General features: G+C 44.3%; 1 protein-coding gene across 4 annotated transcripts in view; it reads left to right on the top strand.

Annotated features, from left to right (window-relative positions):
- The window catches only part of agfg1a (ArfGAP with FG repeats 1a), a 41122-nt gene that overhangs the window by 1055 nt on the left and 13929 nt on the right, over positions 1 to 26138 (top strand). For all 4 annotated transcript variants that reach the window (XM_042064289.1, XM_042064290.1, XM_042064291.1 and 1 more), the window contains exons 2-6: positions 13113 to 13206; positions 23641 to 23756; positions 24507 to 24669; positions 24905 to 25064; positions 25749 to 25853. In XM_042064289.1, the coding sequence (XP_041920223.1) occupies positions 13113 to 13206; positions 23641 to 23756; positions 24507 to 24669; positions 24905 to 25064; positions 25749 to 25853 (638 nt within the window). The remainder of the gene's footprint in view (positions 1 to 13112; positions 13207 to 23640; positions 23757 to 24506; positions 24670 to 24904; positions 25065 to 25748; positions 25854 to 26138) is intronic.

The following is a 26138-nucleotide window of genomic DNA, read 5'->3' as shown; positions in this document are numbered from 1 at the left end:
GACTGTATAGTATTGTGCTGTTGTGGTTAACACCATATAAATGTAGCTAAGAAATGAGCTGGTTTGAATTATTTAATAGATTATGTGATACTAAATGTCATCGGTCGCTGGGAACAGTAATGTTACCGTTGACTGGCACACGCTAGATAACGTTAGCCGAGCTAGTAGGATAGTTAACGTTATCATATCGAGAAAGATACCCACCCAGTGCACATTGGCTAGTTGTTAGACGCCCCTGATTCAGACCTGGTTAGGCCAGCTAGCTATGGCTAGCTGCATATACGGGCCCTTTTCAGTGTCAGACATTCGCAGTTACCCAAGTTCATCAAAATACTTAACGTTATCAGAGTCTGCTGTGAAATATGACTTATTACACGTAGTCTAACGTCAGAACCCTAAACCTAGTAATGTTAGAACTTTGTCAGATTTGAAAGTAAGAAGGCATTTATCGCGGTGTCCTATGAATAGCTTGCCAGAGCACTCAAGATTTCGCATATTACATCCTCATTAGAAGTGTAACGTTAGCTAGCGTGAAGCTGCAAGTGACAACGAGACAATCCAAACAACCGGCAAGTTGACAGTTAGCCTGAACACCGCTATCGATACCTAGTTCTGGTGCTCCAGACCCAGTTTAGCTCCGAGGCAAAGCCCGTGACAACTTGTTGATTGATCATAAGCTAAACGATGAGCTCTGTTAATGGTGTGCAATACGCCACGACCCTGTGAGGGCAGTTCACAATGGCGCGTAATCCTACACTTGTTTACCGTTTACACCTTGTTTATTATTGACGCACGGCGTTAACTCGACTCCTCTCATTTGAAAGACAGTGATGACTTTCCACTGCTGTTGTGAGCGAGCTCACTGACTGTCCTTGCAGTTAGCTAGTTAACGTAATTTGGCATTACATGATTTTGACAGTTGTATGGCTCGATCCAGCGCAGTCCATCCCTGCCTGGTTGTGTAACTCAGCATCTGTACAGCTACGGATTTAGGATTAGTGTTAGATATTTGCTCCAACCCCCGCCCCTTCCCAAAAGGGAAAATAATCAGAATTCAACCCTCAGGGGAAGTCGAAGAAGTGGATTTTGTGTAGTAAAACTGCTGACGAATGAGCTGTACTGCGGAATAGCCTATCATTCGCTAAAAATGCAGATGAGAGGAGAGCTGTATCTAGACAGCCTTCACACAAATAACGAATGTTCACATAATCATATTTAAGTTTGTATTTTGTTTGTATTGAAGATCGAGTTTGAAAAGCTAGTACACTTGATTCTCCTCTCCAAAGTGTTCCCCTCTAGGCAACATCATGGACAACCTGTGCCTTTATTAAGTCATTATTTCAGACCACAGGGAATCATCTTCAGGACGCCTTTCCTTGTGTGTCCGACTGTTTTACAGCTCACATTACCTTTCATATAGAAGCCGGTTTCTTCCTTGGGCAGGACTACCTCGTGTGTGTGTGAGCGCGCGCGCATGTGCATACGTATGCTTATCATTTCTGAGCAAATATTGTGTCCACCTACAAGGTCCATCAGTGAAGTTCTTTTTTTCTTGGTTTTGCCCTTGTGCTGAGAGAATATAGACAAATTGGTGTCTGGAAGCTCAGTCAACACAGCCAGGTTCTTTCTGTTCCTGTTTTTCAAAAAGACTTCTGCCAGCGAAGCACTCCACACACCACTCTACACTCTTTTCACACACAGAAGGATTCAAATTGTCCACGTCACTGCTAGTAGCCCAATACAGTATTCGGTAGTAGCCTACATCCTATGAAATTGTGTCTGTTCAGAACCTCTGTTGCACTCAGCACAGTGACTGGCTGACCCTGTAGTGCTGCTTTGTGAAGTGTCTCTCTGCTGTAGAGTTAGAATGTTTTTGACTCATTTGTCCTTTCTATCTTAATGCAAGATAATGGTTCCCAGTCTACATGAAATAATCATGCTTAGCAGAAAGTTCAATAAATAAGTCATGTCCATTAGTGGAGCTGATAGGCCTAACTGCAGCAATCTTTCCAAAGGGGATGCTGGAACCAAATGTTGTGTGTGTATTATATCCTATTCGTATAGTAGCACAAAGTCTCATGTGAGGATGAAAGTGATGCTTTGTTGATGTTGGTGTGAATGTTTGCTTTGTCTTGAATCTTTGGATCAGAATCTATGGATAGGAAATTCATGTCACGTGTCCACTCCCACTATGGCTTTCTGACTTATGTCTGTGTGTAGATTGGGGTATGACCACTCTCTATGTAGATTGGGGTATGACCACTGTTATGACACATACACGTGTCGTGTTAAGATTGTGGTTCAGGGTGAGGGAGAAATCTAAGAAAAATGGTTGGTCGGTCTGCCCTCGGACCCCCCCCCCCCACACACTCTCTCTCTCTCTCTCTCTCTCTCTCTCTCTCTCTCTCTCTCTCTCTCTCTCTCTCTCTCTCTCTCTCTCTCTCTCTCTCTCTCTCTCTCTCTCATTACTGTCAGACCCTGATGTTGATCAGTTTTTTTTTTTTTAGGTCTCAGGAGGAGGAAAAGAGAGTGTTCTATCCAATGTGGACCACCATTCACTCACACACTCTCTCTCTCTCTCTCTCCCTCTCTTACACACACACAAGGCCTTTTCACACAGAGATCACGCTAAATTTGCGGGAAGAGGGGACGTCTTTTTGTGTCTGAAAGCGAGGTGAAAATTTGCCGGCCTGCTGATCTGTTCACATGATGCGGCATTTTTGGGAGCCAGGAGGCAGGATCAGCTTTAGTAAATTAAATTGTGACGTGCAACAGGGGGCGTGTAGAGTGATAGTCGTAGGCCTTATTTGCGTGGGCCTTTAGATACAGCAGGTGTGTTTCAAAAACCATGGCGGGAGAACCGACTGCACTTTGGTTAGCTTGCATTTGCTTTGCTGTTGCTGTTAGAATGTTAAATTCTTGCGATAGATGTCTTCAGACAAAAAAAAGTAATTTGGAAGGAAAATTGAAGAGAAGAGTTGCCCCTTGCCTTGGCCGTACAATGTACTGTGCGTACAATTTATTCATGAAATCGTTCAATATTACAACAATAAAAATAGCTTGTGTACTGTCTTAATTGAAACATGCTTTGCGCACAAATGATAGCCTAGGGCAAAGAGAATGGACATCTCAACATAAGGATACATTAGAAGATGATGATTAGTGTAAACTTTGTCACACGACGTGATGAGCAGTTCTTTAAAAACGCAGAGTTCCATTCAGTCATAAATCATTCAAGCGTAGGCCTAGTGCTCGTCGTGAAAAGAAAACAGCAGCTTAATATTTTTCAGGTGTTTAACAGTAGGCCTAGGCGCACTGTTAGCAGTTATGCCGAAGGCAGTGAGATTATTAGGCATTGCATCCTGTCACTCAACATCGCAGTTCGGGTTGATAAGATTCAGTTAATGCAAGCATGGATCGTCTCAAAGTTTGGGACAACCAAACAGCAGTATAGGCAAAGCAAATCCTAATTGTTAGGTTACCATAGCTGTCTTTTCTCTAGGCCTGGGCCTATCGGAAATCGCGACATAAGCACATTGGTTTCTTTTTTCTTTTCTTTCTTTTTCGCGTGTTGGGTAGTGAAGCGATAATGCATTTAAAGCAGTACATCAAGTGAGCCAGAGCCGATATGGCCAGAACTGCTCTGTAAAGGTATTTCTGTCCCACCCAAATTTGCTGAACTACTTGCGAAGTAACCTATTCATCACAGACATCACATGTATCACACGAAAGAGCTTTTTCTCAGCCTTTAAACGATGTTAGTGGTTAGTAATTGTGGTAAACGGTTCACAAGAAAAGTAACTTTAATTTAATCTTATTTTTTTGCGCCCGTCTCCCTACCCATTCATTTTGGTGGAATACTTCGCAAACTTTCCCTCAACACATGACAAACCATATATCAGAATAAACAGCAGACCTTACTGAACATAAAGGTGTAAAGCATTCCCCTGCAAAGTTAGCCATTCCAGAGTAATCCGGTTTTAAATTTGCAGCAATGTCTTTATGCATGTCTCCAACTTTGCGGTTCCTAATGTATTTCAATTGTTCAATAAGTCTACATGATTTTATAACAGGCCAAATACAAAATAAATGTTACAAATATTGCCTAGATAAGCATTACAATCAGAGGATATACATATAGGGCAGACAAACGCTCATGAGTTCATGCTTTGTTTTATCGCTGGATTTTAAGATAGCCTATTATGGCAACTGATTGCATTCCAAGCTACAGTCAACTCTAGCAGGCATTGAATGACTGGAGACTTTGTGAATTTATAGATTGACATAATGTGCTTTCTCTGCTATTGCTGCTTTTGATCAGTTAGATTTATTTGCAATCTCCTGTGGTGGGCTGGACATAGCATTGAAATGCCCGCCCAGATTCCCCTTTCCACCTTGACCCATTCACACTGGTGGCGTAACGAAAAAACTCTGCAAAATGTCTAGGGGGCTTGGTAGTAAATTTGGCGAGACACTTTGTCCCGCCGTTCCGCCTCGGTCTATGTGAAAGGGACAGTCGTTCCGCGATTCTGGTACATAAAATCGCGGCGATTTTACCAGTGTGAAAGGGCCTACACACTCACACACACGCACACAAGTCCTGTATATCTTCTTCTTCCAGACTCTTCTTTGTTCTAGCCCATCCGTCACTTCTTAACTTCAGTGGTCTGGTCATCCTCATCATCTTCTTCCTTATTGGATCATTTCTGTTCTCTGTAGCTCTCCTCTTTTTTTGTTCCGACTTTCTCATCCCATGCTCTGGGGCAGATCGGGGCTGATGCTGCTTCACACATCCCTGGCTAGAAGTGTTGATTGGGGAGAGGTACGGGTTGAGGAGTCGTCACACACACACACACACACACACACACACACATACACACACACCCTATCACAAGTGTTTTTGCTTTCTAGCTCTCTCCTCAACCTCCTTAGCTCACCTGTCAACTTCATGTGCTGGTTTTCCTGGACATGGATTAAACCTAGTCCTGGATTCAAAGCTCTTTTTCAGTGGAATTGTTCATTGACTCTCTTCTAGTCTAGTACTAAGCTTAATCTGTGTCTGGGAACCCTGCCCTGCTCCTCTCCTGCTCTGTCTATCTCTCTCTCTCTCTCTCTCTCTCTCTCTCTCTCTCTCTCTCTCTCTTGCTCGCTTTCTTTCTTTCTTTCTTTCTTTCTGTATCTCTCTCTTTCCCTCTCTCTCTGCATTCATCTTCTCCAGCACTCCTCCTTGCATCGTCTCTTGGTTTTGCTCTCCATCTCTTCCCGTTCATCTCGACTGGCTCATCGTCCCTCTCTCTGGTGGGGAGGGAGAGCGCCGTGAATTTCCCTGCAGTGCTGAGGGTGGGTCTGCCTCGGTAGCTGTGTGTGTGTGTGTGTGTGTGTGTGTGTGGTGGGGGCGGGGGGGTGTAATTGAGTTCTTTTCTGAGCCACTGGCACATTTCTATGTGTCCTGGGAGGTCTGCCTGGAGCCTCCTGAGCATCAGAGAGTAGAGTAGGCCAAGGGCTGCTGGGGAACCCCTCAGCTGGAGCCTGATTGGCTGATCAGGGGACCGTGTGGAGCAGTTTTATCAGGTTTTATTGGCTGATGATGAAATGGTATGTTCCTGTGTAGCCAGTCCTGATTTGCTTGCTGAAAGGGGGAAAGTTGTAGATGATTATGAAGATGATTCTGTTTGGCTGATTGGTTGCCCTGGTTGCTGTATTTGCTGGTTTGAAGTGGTTGTGTGAGCGAGAGGTTTTCAGTTGCTTAGTTAGTCTATATTTACTTTGTGTGTGTGTGTGTGTTAAAGATGTTCCGCAATCCCTGATGTTCGGTTAAAAAATGCCAAATGCCAACCTCTGTGGTCAAATAAATTAAGGTTGGCTATCTGCTCAGTAAAGACAAGATTCCAGTGAGTGTCGGTTGGCCTGTGTCTGACCTGACCAGGCATTGCCCCTTGGAATACCCTGAACCAGTCAGGTGGACTGCAATAAATACATCAGACTCAACATGAACTACACCTGACTTAATGTCATGCTTGAATACAGCACCAGCAGCTTCTTTAGTCTTCAGTTTCACCCATGAAGTATTACTGCGAGCCCTGTAACCAATTGCTAGATAGTAAAGCTTAGATGCCCTCATTTTATTATGATCCTTCTATCCTATCCTACACCAATGCCACACCAAAAGTCGTTGAATTTTAGGGATGAAACCTACAGAGAAAATGTTTTGTGTTGTCCTTAATATCAATGTGGTAAAAGCTAAAATCTGAGCTAATCTAACCAGCTGTTATATCAAGTCAAGTCAAGAATTATTTGTCCCCAACAAGGCAATTGGTTAATAAAATGATGATATTTTTGAAAACGACAAACACCACCGTGCAACAGTTATTTTACCTAAATTTGTTTTACGACAATGTTCTCGTTCTGTTTGAGGTATGAATCCAGCACATCTCTTTGCGTTACAGTGGTAGCCTATCTGTAGATTTTTAAATTTATTTTTAAATATAAGCCTATTTAAAATTCAATTCAATCGACTGCATCATAGTACTTGTGTGAAATCATTGTGATCTGAATATTGTCCAAAATAATTGTGATTGATTTTTGCCATACTCAAGCGGTCCTATTCTACTCTATTGTAAGCACTAGTGGGATGACCTATGATTAATACTCATTATATTGCTGATAGGTAGTAACAAATCTGAGGGAGTCATGAATAAATCAGCAGTGAGTGTGGAGTGGACGAATGGGGGACGTGTCTGCACGATTGAGAAATAGATTGTGTGGAAGTGAGTGAGTGTTCACTGCCTGAGTGACATGAATCAATCATACTGGGTGGAGTGATGTCTCAATTTTTCACAGCCAAGGCCAAGCTGTGCGCGTGCGCGCGTGTGTGTGTGTGCGTGTGCGTGTGCGTGTGCGTGTGCGTGTGCGTGCGTGTGCGCGTGTGTGTGTGCGCGCGTGTGTGTGCGCGCGTGTGTGTGCGCGCGTGTGTGCGCGCGCGTGTGTGTGCGCGCGTGTGTGCACGCGTGTGCACATTCTCTATCTCTGTAGTAGACATGGCAGTCATGTAATGACTAAGTGCATTTGGAGTAGTCCTTATTGATGCCATGATAGTAAGTGATTTGGGGGGCGGATGTTGACCAGTCTGGCCTCTCAAGCAGGTCACCACAAGGTCAAGACACACACACACACACACACATACACATGGGGGTTCTTCAAGGGGTCGTTGTGTAAACACATTCGGTGTTTCTGACTTTGCTGCTTGAAGAACAAGAGCCTGTGTGTGTGTGTGTGTGTGTGTGTGTGAGGGAGAGAGAGAGAGAGAGAGAGAGAGAGAGAGGGTGGACCCTTATTTGAATTGTGTGTTTGTTTTTTACAATGTGCTTTATGTTTGAAACTTCTGGTCATTCATTCCACTCTTGAGTTGTGTCTGTGTGAATGTGTGCAGCAGTGGAGTGGATGTATGGTACAGCCTTTCTGCTGCTGACCATATTATTGGGTGAAGGATTTATATTTGTGGTGCATCTCGCCTGCCTTTAGGTCACATTGTTAACCTCCCCTCTTCGGTTGTCAAGATGTACGGAGCCAACAAGCTTCTGCCTTCTGGTCATACAATTTCCACAGGTCTGCTTGTACCTCTGGGCTACTTTGGGACATTCAGCATTCACATTCAGCCTTATTTGCTAGTTCTCTGCCTAATCCAAGTGATCACCTCCACCTAATATGTATGTTTGCCAGCTGTAGAAAGTATAGGAAGATTAGGAAGATTAGAATAGGAAGATTTAAATTGGCTCAATACAAGTAAATAATGCCCCAATAATTACCACTTGCTGAAAAATACTTGCACCGTTCATGTGTATGAGAAAGCTATAAATATAATTGGAGGTTGGCATACAGTGATTTCTTTGCCAGGTGTAGTTAGCTACTTTGTCATCCCGTCTATGTCAGTCACCACCACATCAGAGGTGTGTGTGTGTGTGTTTGTGTTCGCCTCAGGCTCATGTAAACTTCAGGTGGTCTCCTCTCAGCCCAAACACACATGTAGAGCTGCTGCCAAGCCAGCTGCCTCCTCCTGGCCCATCAGCCTAGTTCTGTAGCCCCCTCGCTGTGCTGGGCCCAGCATTGGAGGCAGGGGAGCCTGAAGGGAGTTGTAGTCTTGCTGAGTGGCAGGAAGTGCAGTATGCAAATGAGGGATGGCTACCCCTGCTGCGAGTCTCGAATTTGGTACAAAGCTGTGAGTGTGAGAGCGAGCGTACAGCTCTTCTGTGGGAGGCCTCTGTCCTTGAGCGATGTGTGTTGTGTGTGTTAGTATTCTGCAGCTGTGAGGGTGGCGACCACCAAGGAGCCAGTGATCTCTTTGTGTCCCTCTGCTGCTGCCATGTCTCACACCCTAATGGGTGAATTTATCCATTAATGCTCACACACTCTGCATCACACACACACACACCCCATTACTCATCTATTACCATTACACATTATACTCTACTTTGTTGTACAATGTTTTTATATACAGACACACCCGCACTACACCTGACATTTCTTCAGTATCTGAAGCATTCAAGAATATATTTTTCTACACACACACACACACACACACACAAAGAAAGTAACTGTTTGTAAGTGTGTGCACTTTAATGCTGCCAGTGTTATGGATACTTTTCCCTGTATGACCCAGATTTTCTGAACTGGCCTCCACTCTGACCTGCCCAAGGCTCTGAAAATAGACAACACACACACACACACACACACACACATATACACACACACACACACACACACAAACCACAAAAACACACAGGTGAAAATAAATAACTGATATGCATATTATGTGATCCATGTAGACAGATCTAGTTATGAGAACTAGGAAGCTAGTCATGTGGGAAAGTCAGCTTCATATGTTCACATAACTTACTGGCAAAAATCTAATACATTTGCCTTTGTATTTTCTTTCATCAGAGTGCACACACACAGAGACATATATGTGCCGAGTCTGACCTACTTATGTTTGACATGTTCCTCATGTGATGCTTGTGCTTCCTATCTTACACACACACACACACACACTGCCCAGCACCCCCCCTCCTCTTGCACAGCGGGAACACTGAAAGATGTTTTTTGTAATGTTTTTAACTGGCTGCTCTCTCCCTCCCTCCTCCCCTACACAGGTGAGAACAGACAACAGCTGACACCTGTGGTGTGTGTATCATCCTCTCTCTCTCCGCGCACACACACACACACACACACACACACACACAGTCCACCTGCATGCATGTTATTAAAGTTTAATCCTGAGAGATGAGGGTCAGAGATGCCTAGCTGTGTGTCCATACACCCCATCTGTTTAACAAATGTTCCAGTTGTGTGACCGCGTTGATGTTGAAATCTGTTTATCAGGTGTGAGCACGGAATAACCCTTAGGCAAGAGGTAGAGCTAATGAGTGTGTGTGTGTGTAGAGTGTGTGGAGTAGAGCCGAGTCCCTAATGAACGCAGTGCAGAGAGGAGATACGCTATCCTTAGGCACTCCTATTTGACTGTGACAATGGTGCGCGTACATACACACCATATTAAAAATACACACACATGGGAGAGAGGCTGTATGTGCTTGTGGGAGCTTCTCACAGAATGGGTCTTTAAAGAGATCTCTCTTTACTCCCTAAGTTTCTTTAGATGCGCTCGTCAGCAGTTTGCTTTGCGCGGCCTGAATCATCCATCTCGGTTTTAAATAGCCTGAAGTTGTTGCATCAAATGCACTCTGGTGAATTCTGGTGCAATAAAGACAAATGAGAAGTGAGTGAGTGAGTGAGTGGAGGGGGAAGTAGCTGATGTAGAAAAAAACAAAAGGACATGGTGGATGTTAGACTTGCAAAACAATAGTGTGACTAACCTCTGAATTGCATAACTTTTATAGCTGATTCGTTATGTCCTTCGATGCTTCACAATGAATATTGTTGACTTTTCGCTCTGTAGCTTAATTTATGGCACTGGTTCTGTCTGACAGTGAGCACAGCACTGTAAATGATGACATGTCAATGTGAGGTGTTTGTCATTTATTCATTTATATTGGTCAAATATTTTAATATTATTTTCTTTTCAGTCCGTCTGGGAAATCATCTAGCATTAGTGTATCTAAGCAAAGCTCAGAGTTTCATTAGGCAATTACTCCATCCGTCTCTCTCTTAAGCGATGACCTGCTGCTCACGTGCTGCTTAGGAATATGTTTCACTCTTCTCTCTGGTGCGCCGATCTTGAGCGAGCAGCTCCTTCTCAGATTGCATAAGAGGAAGCTGGAGGGTTTGTCAGGGATCTTTTTTTTTTTTTGCTCCTCTGGAGCAGGTTTCGATCAGGTGAAAGTAACCCTCCGCCAGCTGTTTGTGCCTCATGTCACGTCATGTCACGGCCGACCCAGCAGTGCCGCTCGGCGTCATTTTGTAATCCGTCCTGAGGTGCTCCGCCAATCGCTCAAGTCTCAGACATCCGACCTCCCTCTCCTCTGTGACCTTTCATAACTCTTCGGTGGCCCTCTCACTAGGGTCAGGGTGTCCAGCAGACCACCTCCCCCTTAGTTTCCCCCTCCCACCTGTGGCTTAGGTGTGTGGGGATACTAATCAGACAAGCTGCCCGCTGACTCTCTTTAAGTGCATGGCCCTGATCTGGCAGGGTTCCAGGGCTACTATCACCAGGTGGCCCCCAAATCATCCTAGCCTGGCCTGGCTTGACGTTCTGAAGCCGGCTATTGACTCCATCCGGGGACCAAAATGTGGCCAACATGCTTGTCATGTGTGTCCCGTAAATATTGTGACGTTTAAGTGCCGTTGTGCATGTACACAGAAAACCTAATGACGGACAAGTTTTAAAGATAACATAAGCTGAATACATGAATCAATCCATGCTAGCGGCGTGTCAAGTGTGGGCTGTGTCCGTCTGAGTCAGCCGCTGTCTCTGGTCGTAAGAGTCCATGTTAAGTCTCTTGATGGGATTACAGAGCAGGGGGCCGTCGGAGGTTTTGATGCCTGGCATTGAACTGCAGACGTGATCTGCCATGAGCACAGGGAACAAGTACAACCATAACCCCCGCCAACCCCCATCTCTTCGGCTCATAGCTGCGGTGACTGTGGCGGGGTTTTCCCCCGACTAAGAACAAGTAGGACAGGCCAATGAGGCCATGAGTGAATTGGTTGGCAGTGCGTTTGGTGCGGAGCGGATTTGTGTACACCCGCCCACCTACCTGACCCACCAACAAGCATGTGTGCAGATGCCCTGTCTGCTCTGGTGCAGACAGAAGCTGTCATTGCCTCCGTAAGCACCACATTTATGATTGAAGCTGAATCAATGCTCTGCACGCTCAGAGCCTGTCATCACCATGGTACCCCCCCCAGCGTAGCGAGGAGTGCTGGACACCACTATAGTATGGCCTTATAATATCTGTGTGTGTATAGTGTCTGTCACTGTCGCTCTCATGCTCTCTCTCTCTCTCTCTCTCTCTCCCCTCCCTCTCTCTCTCTCCCTCTCTCTCTCCCTCTCTCTCTCTCTCTCTCTCCCTCTCCCCCCCCCCCCCTCTCTCTCTCTCTCTCTCTCTCTCTCTGTGGGTGTGGTGTTGTACCCATATCACCCCTAGAGCAGTGGTACAGGCCAGCCTTCCTGCTGTCATCCAGTAGGTGACACAACACTTCTGATGTGTTGTGCAGCTGGCGTGTTCTCTCTCCACAGATGGTGGGCGGGTGTGTGTGTGTGTGTGTGCGGTTCTGAGCCATATCACTGTTGAATTCAGTCGTCCATAGCAGTGTTCTGAATTATTTAGGTGTTTGGTCAAGTGTAATAAGGCTTCCACACACTCTCTCTCTCTCTCTCTCTCTCTCTCTCTCCTCTCTCTCTCCTCTCTCTCTCTCTCTCTCTCTCTCTCTCTCTCTCTCTCTCTCTCTCTCTCTGTCTCTCTGTTTCAGTGTCAAAGACATGGTGAATGAGATAATACCTCACTCATATCCTGTAGGGAATCAATTTCTCTCTGCTATTCAGAATTGTAATATAAATGCATAAAATCAGACATACAGGCCTGCTTGTGTGGTTCTTTTTGCTTGATCAAGGGTGTGTATGTGCATGTTGTGTTTGTGTGTGAATGAATAGGGCATCTCAGATGTCTGCTCTTCTGGTTACTAGAAATTCTGGTTGCACCTCCATATGAGAGCATGCTCTAGGCCATGAAGTCATATCCCTGTACTCCTTACACTGCAGTACGTATGACTGGGAGAGGAAGGGAGGAAGGGAGGGAGGGAGGGTTTGGAGAGGAGATGTGTTTGCCAACCCAAATAAAATGTCCTACTTGTTTTTGAAGCCTAGAAGAGATACCTCAGCTGGGAATTGGGCAAGATCCGACAGAAAGTGGGAGGGAGAGGAGAGCAGGAGAGAGGAAGCAAGAGAGAGAAAGAGAGGAAGATGTTGAGTGAGAGAGGGAGAGGCAAACAAGTGCAAGTAAAAGATGAAGATCTAAACAATAGAGGAGAGTTATGAAGGGTGGTCACAGGAGGGGGAATGAAGGGTGTGGTCTGACAACTACACACACACACACACACAACTTCACCATGGGAATGTTGATCAGGAAGAGGAAAATGATGGAAGGAAACAGTCCTCGTGGTGCTAATACACACACATGCACACACAAATGCACGTGCACACGTGTCGTTGTTAGGTTGTACATTTTTGTCTGCTGAAACTCTGCATATCATAGCGATGGCCGAGATATTGTAGACGCTTGTCTACACACACACACACACACACACACACACACACACACCACACACTATAAGGGAGGTAGGAAGACCCCTAATGTCCTTGTCCCATATTTGTGTGTAATAAGCCCAGTGCCCAGCAGGATTGTAATGAATTGGCTCAGACTAGAGATCTCCCTATCACTCACTCACTCTCTCTCCATTCCTTTCTTACACACACACACACACACACACACACGCACGCATAAGGGAACCACACACACATTGTCAAACATGCACACATATAAGGCTCAGCCTAATGATTACGTACTGAATGTGTACTTTCCTCAAAACAAATGACCCCCCCACCTTTCTGTCTGCTTTCTTCCTCCCTTCCCCTCTTTCTCCACAACCCCACCTCATCACAGACGAGGACTGAACCCCCCACACAGAGTGAAGTCCATCTCCATGACGACCTTCGCACAGCAGGAAATCGAGTTTCTCCAGAAGCACGGGAATGAGGTAGGCCACCACCGCCACCACTGCCACTGAGATAGACCTGAGTTCACCCGCTCAGAAATGGACTCTGACGGCATTTATTAGCGCTGCCCATCGCTGGACATACCGTGGCGGTTCATGCGAGAGAGACATGGGGCTGTTGGAGGAAGAGGAGGTATTGGGGAAGGGAGATGTTTTGATGTTTTGTTATTCTGTAATCTCGTGATGACTTCATGGAATAAATAGCCTGTGTGTTGCAATAAGGTCAGGACAGTGTGTCACAGACTAAAGTTCATCACGTCGGAACTTCTGTTTTTTTTTCTCTGAATGTTTGCCTCTGTGACTCAGCTGTGCGTCACTGAAGAGATGGAGTACTTGTTTCGAGTGTTTTCCATGAATATGTGTGTATTGACTGCATATTTCACTCATGGGGTGAATATACCCTCTTGGCCCTACCGTAGAGAATGATGCATCCAAACTGATGAGAACCTTGGATGAGATGTTTTTTTTAACTAGCTAAAATTGTATTTTACATTGGGTCCATTAAAGCTTGTCTTTATGAAGAATTGCCCCCCCCCCCCCCCCCCCCCCCCCCTCAAGTACCCAGGATCGGGTCATAAAGGATGAAAAATTCATTTGCATACTTAGGTTTTGATTGGTTGACCATAGATTCAAAGCAGAAATGTTTTTCCTTAAAAAAACGACTCAAAGCAATAAATCGATTCAGTAGTCGACAATTAAATGATTAATTGTTTCAGCCCTATTCATGTCGTCATATACCGTCACTTTTATAGAGACTTTATCTCTCTCTCTGTCTTAAAAGAATCCACACCCAGTTGTCAATGTTCAGATGAAGGTAAGTGCAAAACCACTTTGTGAAGCTCGAGAGAAACTCCCTGTGAAGCCACACCTTTTAAAGGAGGGAATGTGGAAAGCTCCTAAGAGTGTCCAGACGTTTGTTAAGGTTGTAGTCCAGCGTCGTGGCCATGGAAACGGGATAGCAGGCAGGCAGTAAACGTTGTGCACAGACTCCCCGTGGTGTGTTCACCAGATGAATTTGACCGATGGTCACACTGGAATTTAAAACGTTCCTTTGCTCTCCTAAATCTGAGGAAGATAAGCTGTTTCTTGTCTTTCTCTGTCTCTGTCTCTGTCTCTCTCTCTCTCTCTCTCTCTCTCTCTCTATCCTGCATGACCAGCAGAAAATGTGAGAGTGTGAGAATTTGGACCACATGTTTAGCACTAATATTGGTGAGGTGAATTCTAGCAATTACCATCACCTTTGTGCAGTAGTGTGTTGGTGATGCTTAGTGGGGTGAACAGGGACGTCTTTCTTCTTCACCGATTCCTCTTATTCATCCCTCTGTTCTTACAGCTCTTATTATGACTGCCGCGCAACCAGATTTCTTTTTTTTTTTTTCTTTTTTTTTTTTTTTTCTTTTTCTTTTTCGCATGCCCAAATTTCCGTCAATGATTCCCGGGACACTGAAAGACCGGGGTACAAGAAACTTGGTGGGCATGTAACCCCACATGGATAGCATGGAACCATCGTTTTTAGTTTTGATCTGTAGCCCCCCCGCTGGACTGGACCCCCCGAAAGGAGGGTAGGGCAGACACAGTTTTCTGTGAATATCTCGAAAACCGTAGGGTTTAGGAGGACCATTTTTTTTTTTGTATGTTGATCTCAAGGGGCCATGTCAACCCATTCCATAACCACTCATTTCATGTATAGCGCCACCTAGTTAAACACAAAAAAGTAAAAATGAGGTGTTGTAATTGAAGGTATCTGTGACCTAACATAGTCAAAACTGCACGAAATTGGAAGTGTAGGATCATTATTACACCCTCTGTATGCACGCCAAGTTTTGTGGAATTCCGTTCATGGGGGGCCACACAATAAATTAATTTATGTTACTATACACCAACTGGCCTGTAGGTGGCCGGAGACAGTTTTCTGCGAATATCTCGAGAACCGTAGGGCCTAGGAGGTCCACCTTTTTTATGTATGTTGGTCTTAAGGGGGCATGTCAACCCATCCCATTACCACTTATTTCATGTATAGCGCCACCTAGTTAAAAATTAAAAAGCAAAAAATTAGGTGTTTTCATCACAATATCTCTGGCTGACAAGGTCAAAACTGCACGAAATTAAAAGTGTAGGATCATTATGACACCCTCCGAATGCATGCCAAGTTTTGTGTACTTTCGTTCATGGGGGGCCTTACAATAAAATAATTTATGTGTACATTTAGTGACGTACACCAACAAGGATTCCCGGGACACTGAAAGACCGGGGTACACAAAACTTGGTGGGCATGTACTCCCACATGGATAGCATGGAACCGTCATTTTTCGTTTTGATCTGTAGCCCCCCCGCTGGACTGGACCCCCCGAAAGGAGGGTAGGGCAGACACAGTTCTCTGTGAATATCTTGAGAACTGTAGGGCCTAGGATGACCAATTTTTTCCGTATGTTTGCCTCCAGGGGTCATGTTAACCCATTCCATGTGCACACATGTGCATAAACAGATAAACACACGCACACACATACATTTACAGTAATCATACGTATGACACATACTCACACAGTAGACATATGTGCGCATGCATGCACATGCACAAACACACATACGCAGGCAAACACACAAGCACGCACATACACACACACACACACACACACACACACACACACACACACACACACACACACACACACATAAACATAAACTTGTACACGCACACATGCACACAATTCAAGAATTTTTCCAGTCATCTACTTCCTGAATTTTTGGTCATTGATACCCGGGACACCGAACCACCGGGGTACATGAAATTTGGTGGGTATGTAGCCCCACTAGACTTTTACGGAAAAATTTAATTTAGTCCCCGGGGACCACCCACCCACCCCCCACCGTGCTGGGCCCCCCCGAACCACAAAAAAAAACAGTTTTTCCTAAATAACTACCTGAACCGTGGCACTGAGGATGAAGAATCTTTTATGGTATGTTGGTCTCAAGGGCCCACATCAACCTGGCTCATAATCACTCATTTGTGATTTGCACCCCCACCCCACCGGTAAAAAATGAAAATGCAATATTATTCTGCTTTAATCGCCCCTATCTTCAGTTAAGATGTTCAGAACTGCACCAATGTTATGTGTATGATTGACCTGGCATTCTCTGGGGGTATGCCAAGTTTCGTAGAATTTCATCCATGGGGGGGTCTAAAAAAATTAGGTTATGTGTACATTTAGTGACTGTACACTCATTGGCCTGTAAATGGCGGTGCACACATATACACATGCACACACACAGGCACCCACATACTATCAGTATTAGAACGGCCGATACATAATTACAAATTCAGTAGGATTAAAAGAAAGGCAAAATAAATATTCATCATCATCATGGCTGCATTTTCAGTATTGGCGATAAGTAGTCGTTTGTCCACTAGATGGCGCATCGTTGCAGTGAGACGTAATTTTGTTGGAAGTTAAAAGTGGGTTGGAAAAACAATGGACGCTTCCTAAGGCCTGTAATTTACCGCAGCGAACATCTAATAAGGATAGGACGATGTTCACATGAAGTGTAATTCCCATTTCTTCTTGAAGCCGAAATCAATCTGAGGATGTTTATCGGACATGCTTGGTTTTTACTTCAGGTACGTTAATCTTGTAATATCAATAAGGACCTAGGTAATGTTACTGTTAGCGTTGGTTGAGTGATGGAGGCCCATTTGATTGATTGCATTTGTAGAAAACTATAAATGCGGTTATACCAAGCAAATTGATAGCAGCACTGTTTGTATCTTTCGACTGTCATTTATTGCACGTGCTACAAAATCATTCTGTGCAATGGAAGATTTACCAACGTTACACCGGTCTGATACAGTTTTGCCTATACATGTGAGACGCCTGTTTATTTTGTTTTAAGTGCGTGCAGGGTGTGAGAGGGGAATCGATGTGCTTTGATTCCAGCTTGGTAGTTGTCTGTGAAATTAAAAAGCATGTGTGTGTGAAGTATCCAAACAATGACACCTTCATTTCATTATGGCTGCTTTAGCAACACACCTTAAGCTACTGTGTAGTGGGTCCCATTTAGAAGTGGCTACTTCATTCGCGCTTCCCTTGACTCATGGAGCTGCGTGAATGTTATTACAACTTTTCGCCACGATATGGCAGTTTAAGTCCGCTTGATACTGTAAGGCGTAAGCCATTGGTTTCCAAAGGAGATTTTATTTGTGTTGCCAGCATAGCCTATTGACAATTTATGTTGTAAATAGGCCTACCTTATAATCCTACCTGTAGCTTAGGGAAGCTAACAGCTTTCTATTAGGATCTAGTTTGTTAGTTACCGTTTTGTCATAACTCCCTGATGCATTTTTGCATTTAGAATAGCCAGAGCGTGTATATCTCAATCGGAAAATTAAACAATATCGGGTGCCTATGAACTAGGCTGGGTGAACCCAGCCTGATCTGCCCGCTATTTATTTTTTGATTTCTTAAAAGATTGAGCTTGGTCTGATGAAAGCCAGACTAGCCATGGACCTCAGTTACACAATGCAAGGGAACATGAATCAACCTATATTTGCACGAACAATAACGGACAAAAGCTCTTCAACTTTGGCCCGTTAAAATGTGTATGAACAGTCTAGCGACGCATTTCATCAAGGCCCATTTGGACATGTCAGTTATTTGCACCACTGGTTAGATGTAAAACAGCATTTCGTTTCAGACTACTGTTACTTAATTTGTGCATTGACAATAAAGTATTACATGAACTAAAGATGACTAAAATCTTATGTAGAAGAAGAAACATTCACAAAAAATCCATCCATCCAAAAATGACCTTTGTTTTTGATAGCTGTTGAAAACGGCATGGAACTGACAGAGATGTTTTTGTTTATAAATACATAAAAAAATATATATAAATAAATAAATAACATTATGCTGATACCTTTTGCTTTTCCCAAATACAATGTAGCCTACAGGTGTAAGTGACCTTTCATCAATCCAGTTGCAATGGATGAACTGTGATGAACTGCCCTACTTGTGATTGTTTAGAGATTTTAAAGGTTTTATAACAATGCTACATCTTCTTTGGCTATTCTACAATCTATTCACCTTTTCAGCACCAGTAGGCTACTTTCTGTGCAGCCGCACACACACACTCAGGCATGCCAAACAAGCATACACAAAAGTTTCAAGAGTGGGGGATGGAGTAAAATATGGAGACAAATTGAAGTGTGATTTATTTTCGCGGAACGGATGTACAGGACTGAGCGGCGGTCATATTTTGTACCGCTATGCGGTACATCTAGTTTGAAGCTGTGTCTATGTATTGCTGGAGTGGAGTCCAGTTGCAATTGTACTTGCTGCCTGTGTTACAAAATACAGAAATATGCAAACTGGTATACATCCATAGGCCATGGAGTGTGTGTCTGTCTGAGTGTGTGTGAGGGTTTTGGATTTGTCATAAGCATTCCTGGGATGTTTTCATGAATCCTTAAATTGAGGTTGATGAGAGTGGAATTAGTGTAGTTTAAACATGCTGGGAGTTAACACACATTCTTTCTTTCTTTCTTGCTTTCTTGCTTTCTTGCTTTCTTTCTTGCTTTCTTTCTTGCTCTCTCACTCTGTCTCTCTTTCCTCTCCTTTTCTTCTCTTATCTTCTCTTCTCTCTCTCTCTTGGTCCTCTCTCTTGCCAGCCCTCTGTTTTAACAAGCCCACACACAGGCCACCTCATGAGGATTTTGCACAGAGGAAGATGAGTGATAGTTAGTGTGTGACATTGGTCAGTGCCATCTGGTTTGCATGTACTTTCCATGTGTGTCATGTGTATACTTTCCATGTGTGTACACACACACACACACACAGAGACTGTAAGGTGTTACTGGTTACTGTTAGGACTATATCAGACAAACACCTGCATATTGGCTTTTAGCTATGTGTAATAGGGGTGTGAATCTCTCATGTAAAAGACGATACGATTCACATCTAGATACATGGGCACGATTCGATACAAGAAAAGATACATGTTCATAAAAAACGATTCGATGCGATGCGATTCGATGCAGTTCGATGCAGTTGAAGAATGGAAAGCATTCTGAAAGATTTTTTATCATTTGCTTAAGGTGCACATTAATTTTATATTATAAATGATCATGGTCATGTCAATTAGGCAAAAACAAATGTGTGAATATGATTATCTAAACTGAGGTTTGTATCATATATTGTATTGAAATGAAAAAAGAATAGTCTACATTTCAGCCAAACAAAGCAGCCAAATACAACATAAAAATACATTTTTGTAGACTTTATAGATTTTATAGAGTTATATCTGATTGTTTTCAAGGAGCTGTAGCCTATTGTTGAGGTAAGACAATACCGAAATAAAATAAAACGGTGCTTAAGACAATCTTGGCCTTTTCTCATAGCCTACAAGAACAACATGGGCCTACATATCAATGAACTGGGCCTATTTTGTTCCAAGTCTGAGTGAATATGAACAAAATAATAATCATTTGTACATCGTTTTAGCAGCAAGGGCCAAATTATTCTTTAACATTAAGGAAATCCCTTCATCAAACGTAAGGCTACTCTACAGACTATCGTTGCCGTTTAGGAATGCTATAGTAAGTGTTTAATTTCGCGCTGGATTTTGACAAACAAAAGAGTAAAATCTGTCAAAACACCGACAGAGTGCGAGTTGTCACGTGCTTAATTTGCAGTAGATGTATGGGTAATGAAGTCCTTTGTCTACTTTGGGCAATGAGTGTAGCCCAAAACGAACTTCATTACCCACAAATCCGTGCCACGTGTAGTTTCAAAACAGGAAGTGGGATGAACGTGCTGCTTGCAACGGAAATCAGAGTCTGAGCGAGCAGAAAAGGTTATGAACCGATTTGTAACAAGTAAATCGATATAACGACCAGTTCATTTCAGTTTTATTCCGATACGGGGCTTCACATATCGATGTAGCCGTATCTTACACGTTAAAAACGGATACCGATACGTATCGGTTAATCTTTACACCCCTAATGTGTAAGGTTGACTGCATATTTATGTGAATACTCAGTGTTTCATCTGCTAGGAACGCAAGGTTGTCTGTGTGTGTGTGTGAGTGGGTGGATTTATGTGGTGTCTGTCGTTGGAGATGGAGAGAACTGAAGTGAGAGTGAGATGAAAGTAAAGAGTTGGGTATGAAGATGAGAGGACGAGAAAGTGGAGGAAACACAAAATGAGTCAGATCAAACGGTAGACGCAGAAAGAGAATGAGGAAGAAGAGGGGGATGGAGAGAAGATAATGACAAGGATTTTGTGGTGTGCCAGTTGGTTGCGCTGGAGTTGGTGGGGCCGTTTGGCTCTCAAAGCAGGTTGGAATCTTTCAGAAAGTTTGTTAAACCAGCACTGTACTAGGGACAGCCCCACAGTGCATTCTTCTCATATCTGGTTATCTCTCACTCAGTCACTCACTCACACTCACTCACACACTCTCTCTCTCTCTCTCTCTCTCTCTCTCTCTCTCTCTCTCTCTCTCTCTCTCTCTCTCTCTCTCTCTCTCTCTCTAACCTTGTACTTTTTCTCTTCTCATCACGGTGTCTTTTACCTGGCCTTATTTCACTCTAGGTTTCCTGTCACACATTTCTCTCTTTCTTGTTCTCCCCATCTATCGGTCTGCCCCTCCCCTTTCTCTATCTCTCCCTGTCTCTGCACACCCATCCTAATGAGAGACGGCCACAGTGTTTTTTCCCCCCTTCTTTGACAGGGGCTCCCTTGGAATCCAGGAATGTTCTGGAATGTGCCAAATTCTACCACAACCCCCCCCCCCCCCACTCCACCCAGTATGAAGAGCTCATCCTACTCACTCAAGCATTTAAGCACTCACATTTAACTACGCGTCACAGTCAGGAACTGGTTAGGACCTGGATATCTGTAGAATTTCTCTGTTAAAGTGTGTGAGTGTGTGTGTGAGTGTGTGTGTGAGTGTGTGTGTGTGTGTGTGTGTGTGTGTGTGTGTGTGTGTGTGCTGGCTCGCTGGCTGGCTGGCGTCAGGCCTGAATGGGGCATTCTTCTTCCTCTCTGATGTTTCCACATTACTGAGCTGTTTTGTAAGGAGAGTCCAGAGGGGCCATCCACCTTATCGCTGCACAAGTAGACCAGTCGTGTGGACAATGCCAAGCCTTAAGCATATCCCCATATAGATTTGGGGCCCATTTGAAATGGTGTCTTGATGGAGGTGTCTATTGTTGTATGTTTTCTTGACTAAAGTCAACCGGTCCCGGTTGTACTTCCATTTGACTAAACTAGGGTCGTTGCTTGGTTCAATATGGGGAGGTCAGGGGGGTCAGAGGTGAGATGGATGGCACTGACTGAGTAAAGATGTGTCGGCCCCTGACTCACATGCTAGTGCCCAAGATCAGTCTCGCATCCTGTACCTTTTGTGGCTGATGGTACAGTCAGCCAGCTCTGAAACAGGGCCTTCAGCTTCAGTAGGGACCACTGAAAGTGGGCTGCAACAATTAATCGATTAGGCTAGTTGTCAGCTACTGCCAACTGTGTTGGTTGATTAATCAGTTTGTGTCTTTCTTTTTTAAATCTATTTTGTATTTTCAGTTTTACTAACCCCTCGATGATGGTAAGCTTAATGTTTTTGGTGTGTGGACAAATCAAGCCATAATCTTGGGATTTGGGAATCACTGATAAACAAACATTGTATTGATCAAAACAACTAATCAATTCATCAAGAAAGTAATCAACAGATTAATCGACTATGAAGATAATGATTAGTTGCAGCCCTACTCTGGAAGCAGTTCCAGTATGAGACTGCTGTAGTGAGGTCCCGAACCATGGGCTCCATCACCAGGCAGCATGCATGTAGTAAACATGTACACAACATACTACTAATAAAAATGTCTAGCTGACTGTCATGCTGTGACTGACTCATGCAAAGAGCAACTTGTAGGTTAAATCGGTTCACTACATTTACACATAATATTGCTTAGAAATGAATGTAGAAAAGGTTTTTATGAATGATTTTATGTGATATGACCTGCAAGTTGTTCTTTAAGTTAGAGTGTCTACTAAACATAAAAGTAAATGGTAACACGGGGGGTTACATTTAAGATTTTTGGAAGAAAAGATCAGGCAGTCTGTCGAGAGACCTGCCCTAATTGGCGGCAATGAACCATTAAACCACACAATGATCCAAAACATACAGCCAATCAAGGCAAGAAATGGTTAACAGAGACCAATATCAACATTTTAGAGGCCCAGCCAGTCCAGACCTCAGAAAAGTGAGCAGGAGTGATGACAAATGATCGTTCCTGCCTCAAAACCCGGATTGCTGCTAAAAGGGTGCAGTGACTGTCTAGAATCGGAGAATGTGGAGACATGAAGAGGCTTGGTAGGTATTATAAGAGCCATTTTGATAGCTGTGAATGCAAATAAAGATGTTTTTATTGATTATTTAAAAAGAATAATATGAATAATTGAATATTATGAATCATTTTGGACATGCCATTTTCCCTAAAAATTAAGAAAAAAGATGAAAACTTTTTTTGATTCCATGTTTCTCCCACTTTGTCTTTGTCTACCAAGAGAAAATCAACATTAAATCAATATTTGCCAGGGGTACGAATCATTCATAATCATCATTTGTTCCTAACTGTATATGATGAGAAAAAAAAGCAGTAGATTTATCTGTGCTGATCGCTCAGTAGTCCTCAGTGACAGCTCTGTGTGGAGGTGGTGGTGGTGGACAATGTATGGATTTGTGAAAACGAGCCTGATTCAAAAAACGTTGGTGAGCGTCCACAAGGCAGAGAGAGATGGAGAGCAAGGGCGTGTCTGTGTGGTAGAGGAGGAGAGGAGAGGAAGGGCGTGTGTGTGTGGTAGAGGACTAGAGGAGGAGAGGAAGGGTGTGTGTGTGTGTGGTAGAGGACTAGAGGAGGAGAGGAAGGGTGTGTGTGTGTGGTAGAGGAGGAGAGGAAGGGCATGTGTGTGTGTGGTAGAGGACTAGAGGAGGAGAGGAAGGGCATTATTTTTTACACTGTGCCGCTGAGGCTCCTGTTGCGTGCTGTCGAGCTGCTCTTTGCTCATCGCTGCGTTCTGATCGTCTGCGCCAGAAGGAAACAGACCTGATTTGGTCCCAGATCAGAACAGTTTCCAGTTCCGCTACTGCCTGGTGTCGGAGCGCATCAGCGTCAGGGCCGTGTGAGAAGGAACCCCTCTGTGTCAACCCGGTCGCCCGGGGCAACACCCCCACCCCCACCCCCCCCCACCCCCACCCTATGACAGACGCCACGGTGCATGAATGATTGATGGCACATATGTTGGGTTGACTCCACACACTCTTTTGTTCTTTCTTTTGCTCGTCTTTCTTTGTCTTTCGTTCCTCTCCTCCTTTCCCTTACCATTCCCTTGTAATTTCCTGACGTTTTTCCCGCTGGTCTTGTTGCAGGTGTGCAAACCGATTTGGCTCGGTCTCTATGACGACAGAACCTCCTCCGTCCCAGACTTCCGGGAACCACAGAAAGTGAAAGAGTTCCTTCAAGAGAAGTACGAGAAGAAAAGATGGTGAGAGCACACACACACACACACACACACACATTGTATAACATTGATATATTATATTGATGGGCATTATTTACATGTGTCCTTAGTTACCTGGGTATGAGTTCTAATAGAGCACTAATGTGCCAGTATTTGTCGTAAAACACGGCAGTGTATTTGTGTAGTTACAATGTAATAAGGGCACTATTGGTGATCATTCCTTTTGAGCTTCTTATCCTCCCCAGTTTGGGTGGACATTGATGGCCACCCAAACAAATGCAATGTATCTGTACCAAGGAACAAAAAACCTGTAGACGGCACACTTTATCATTTGAGTTTGACCGGTGCTTGAGCAGTACTGAGTGCTGTACGGTACCTCTGTTATCGTGGGCCTTGGCTAGTAGAGCAATGTGTTGCTAACCACAACACACATTGGCCAAATGTGTCATTCTCACGGGGAACACATACTGTGTGCAATACATAGTGTTGTACTTTAAGGTTAGGCGTTAGTCAGTATGCACTCTGTATGTTGTTGGCTGTTGGAGTAAAAACGATGGGTGTTATTTTGAAAGCAACTTCACTTTACAGGGTTATTTCATTTTCATTTGATTTGATGTCATCCTACGGTTCAACTCATTCGAATGTCACTCTGCAACCGTAGGATCAACCGTATCAGAAAAATATGCAGCAGTGTCTTAGGGGTGTGTGTGTGTGTGTGTGTGTGTGTGTGTGTGTGTGTGTGTGTGTGTGTGTGTGTCTCTCTCTCTCTCTCAGGTATGTCCCTCCGGAGCAGGCGCGCGTGGTGGCGTCGGTTCATGCATCCATCTCCGGCTCGTCGGCCAGCAGCACCAGCAGCACTCCCGAGGTGCGGCCGCTCAAGACCCTGCTGGGGGAGTCTGCCCCCACCCTGCACCTCAACAAGAACACCCCCAGCCAGGTGTGTGTGTGCGCGGGTTGGTCTTTGTGAAACAGAGAATCAGTAAATGATTGTGTGTGTATGCGTGTGAGGGAATGTGTATATGTGCATGTGTCTTTGAGATTTATGCATGCCCTCTCAAATAGCACATCTCCCCCCACCTTATATTCTCTCGGTGTCTCTCTCTCTCTCTGTCTCTCTCTCTCTCTCTCTCTCTCTCTCTCTCTGTCTCTCTCTCTCTCCCCCCGTCTCTCAGTCTCCGGTGGTGGCTCGTTCTCAGCAGATGTCTCATCAGGAGAAGAAGTTCGACCTCCTTAGTGATCTGGGCGGAGATATCTTTGCTGCTCCACCCTCACAAGCCCCCAGTTCCTCCTCTGCAAACTTTGCTAACTTTGCACATTTCAACAGCCATCCAGGTACTTGCGCATACACACACACACACACAGGAACACACACACGCACACACACAGGCACAAGCAATAATATAATTATAACCTCCAACTACTGATAGTTACACAAGGCCAAGTGAATATACACACAAACACAATGTGCAAGCAATCTCTTCATACCAAATGAAAGGAAGACCAAAATGGTTGGTCATATTCGCAGAATTGTAGCCATACTGTGTAGATAATCAGTCAGGTCCACCCAAAACTGACCTCGTTTTGTGTTCTGCAATTAACCATAAATAAATTCAATCATTCTTCACTGTAAAATGAGAAGAGTATAGACATATTAGTTTGCTGCAATTTTATACACACATACACTCACAGGTATCCAAGCCCCATGAAATGTAGTGATTATTGACCGGTACACATGGGTTCATGCTCGGTCTCAGGGTAAAAAGCTGTTGGTCTGACCCACATTCTCTCCCCCCTCGTGTCCCAGACTGGATGGGCTTGTTGGATGTTGTGTGGTTCTGACCCTGTGTTGTCCTGATGTGTCTAATGCTGTGACCACTATCGACCATCATTACATCGTTCTTCTGTGTCCATGCTCATCAAAGTCTGTCACGAACCATCAGTCATATCCCCCTCTGTTTGTGTTTGTTTGTTTGTTTGTTTGTTTGTTTGTGTTGACCCCCTCCTGACCTCCATCAGCTCCGAACGCTAGCGCAAGTGCAGACTTTGCCAACTTCGATGCGTTTGGGAGCTCTGCTGCTGCAGCCAGTGCCCCTGCTCCATTTCCATCCGCTCCACCTGCAGGTATCACACCAGTGTAACACACACGCGCGCACACACACACACACACACACACACACACACACACACACACACACACACACACACACACACACACACACACACACACACGCACTCTCATTCATACATACACTCTCATACTAACACACACACACTCACACACTCTCATACATACATACACTCACACACATACACTCACACTCACTCACACACTCTTATACATACATACATACATACACACAAACATACGCATTCTCTCTCACTTACCCGCGCGCACACACACGTGCA

The sequence above is a fragment of the Alosa sapidissima genome, chromosome 15 (genome assembly GCF_018492685.1).
Source record: "Alosa sapidissima isolate fAloSap1 chromosome 15, fAloSap1.pri, whole genome shotgun sequence".
NCBI lineage: Eukaryota > Metazoa > Chordata > Actinopteri > Clupeiformes > Clupeidae > Alosa > Alosa sapidissima.
This window is presented reverse-complemented; position numbering and strand designations above follow the sequence as displayed.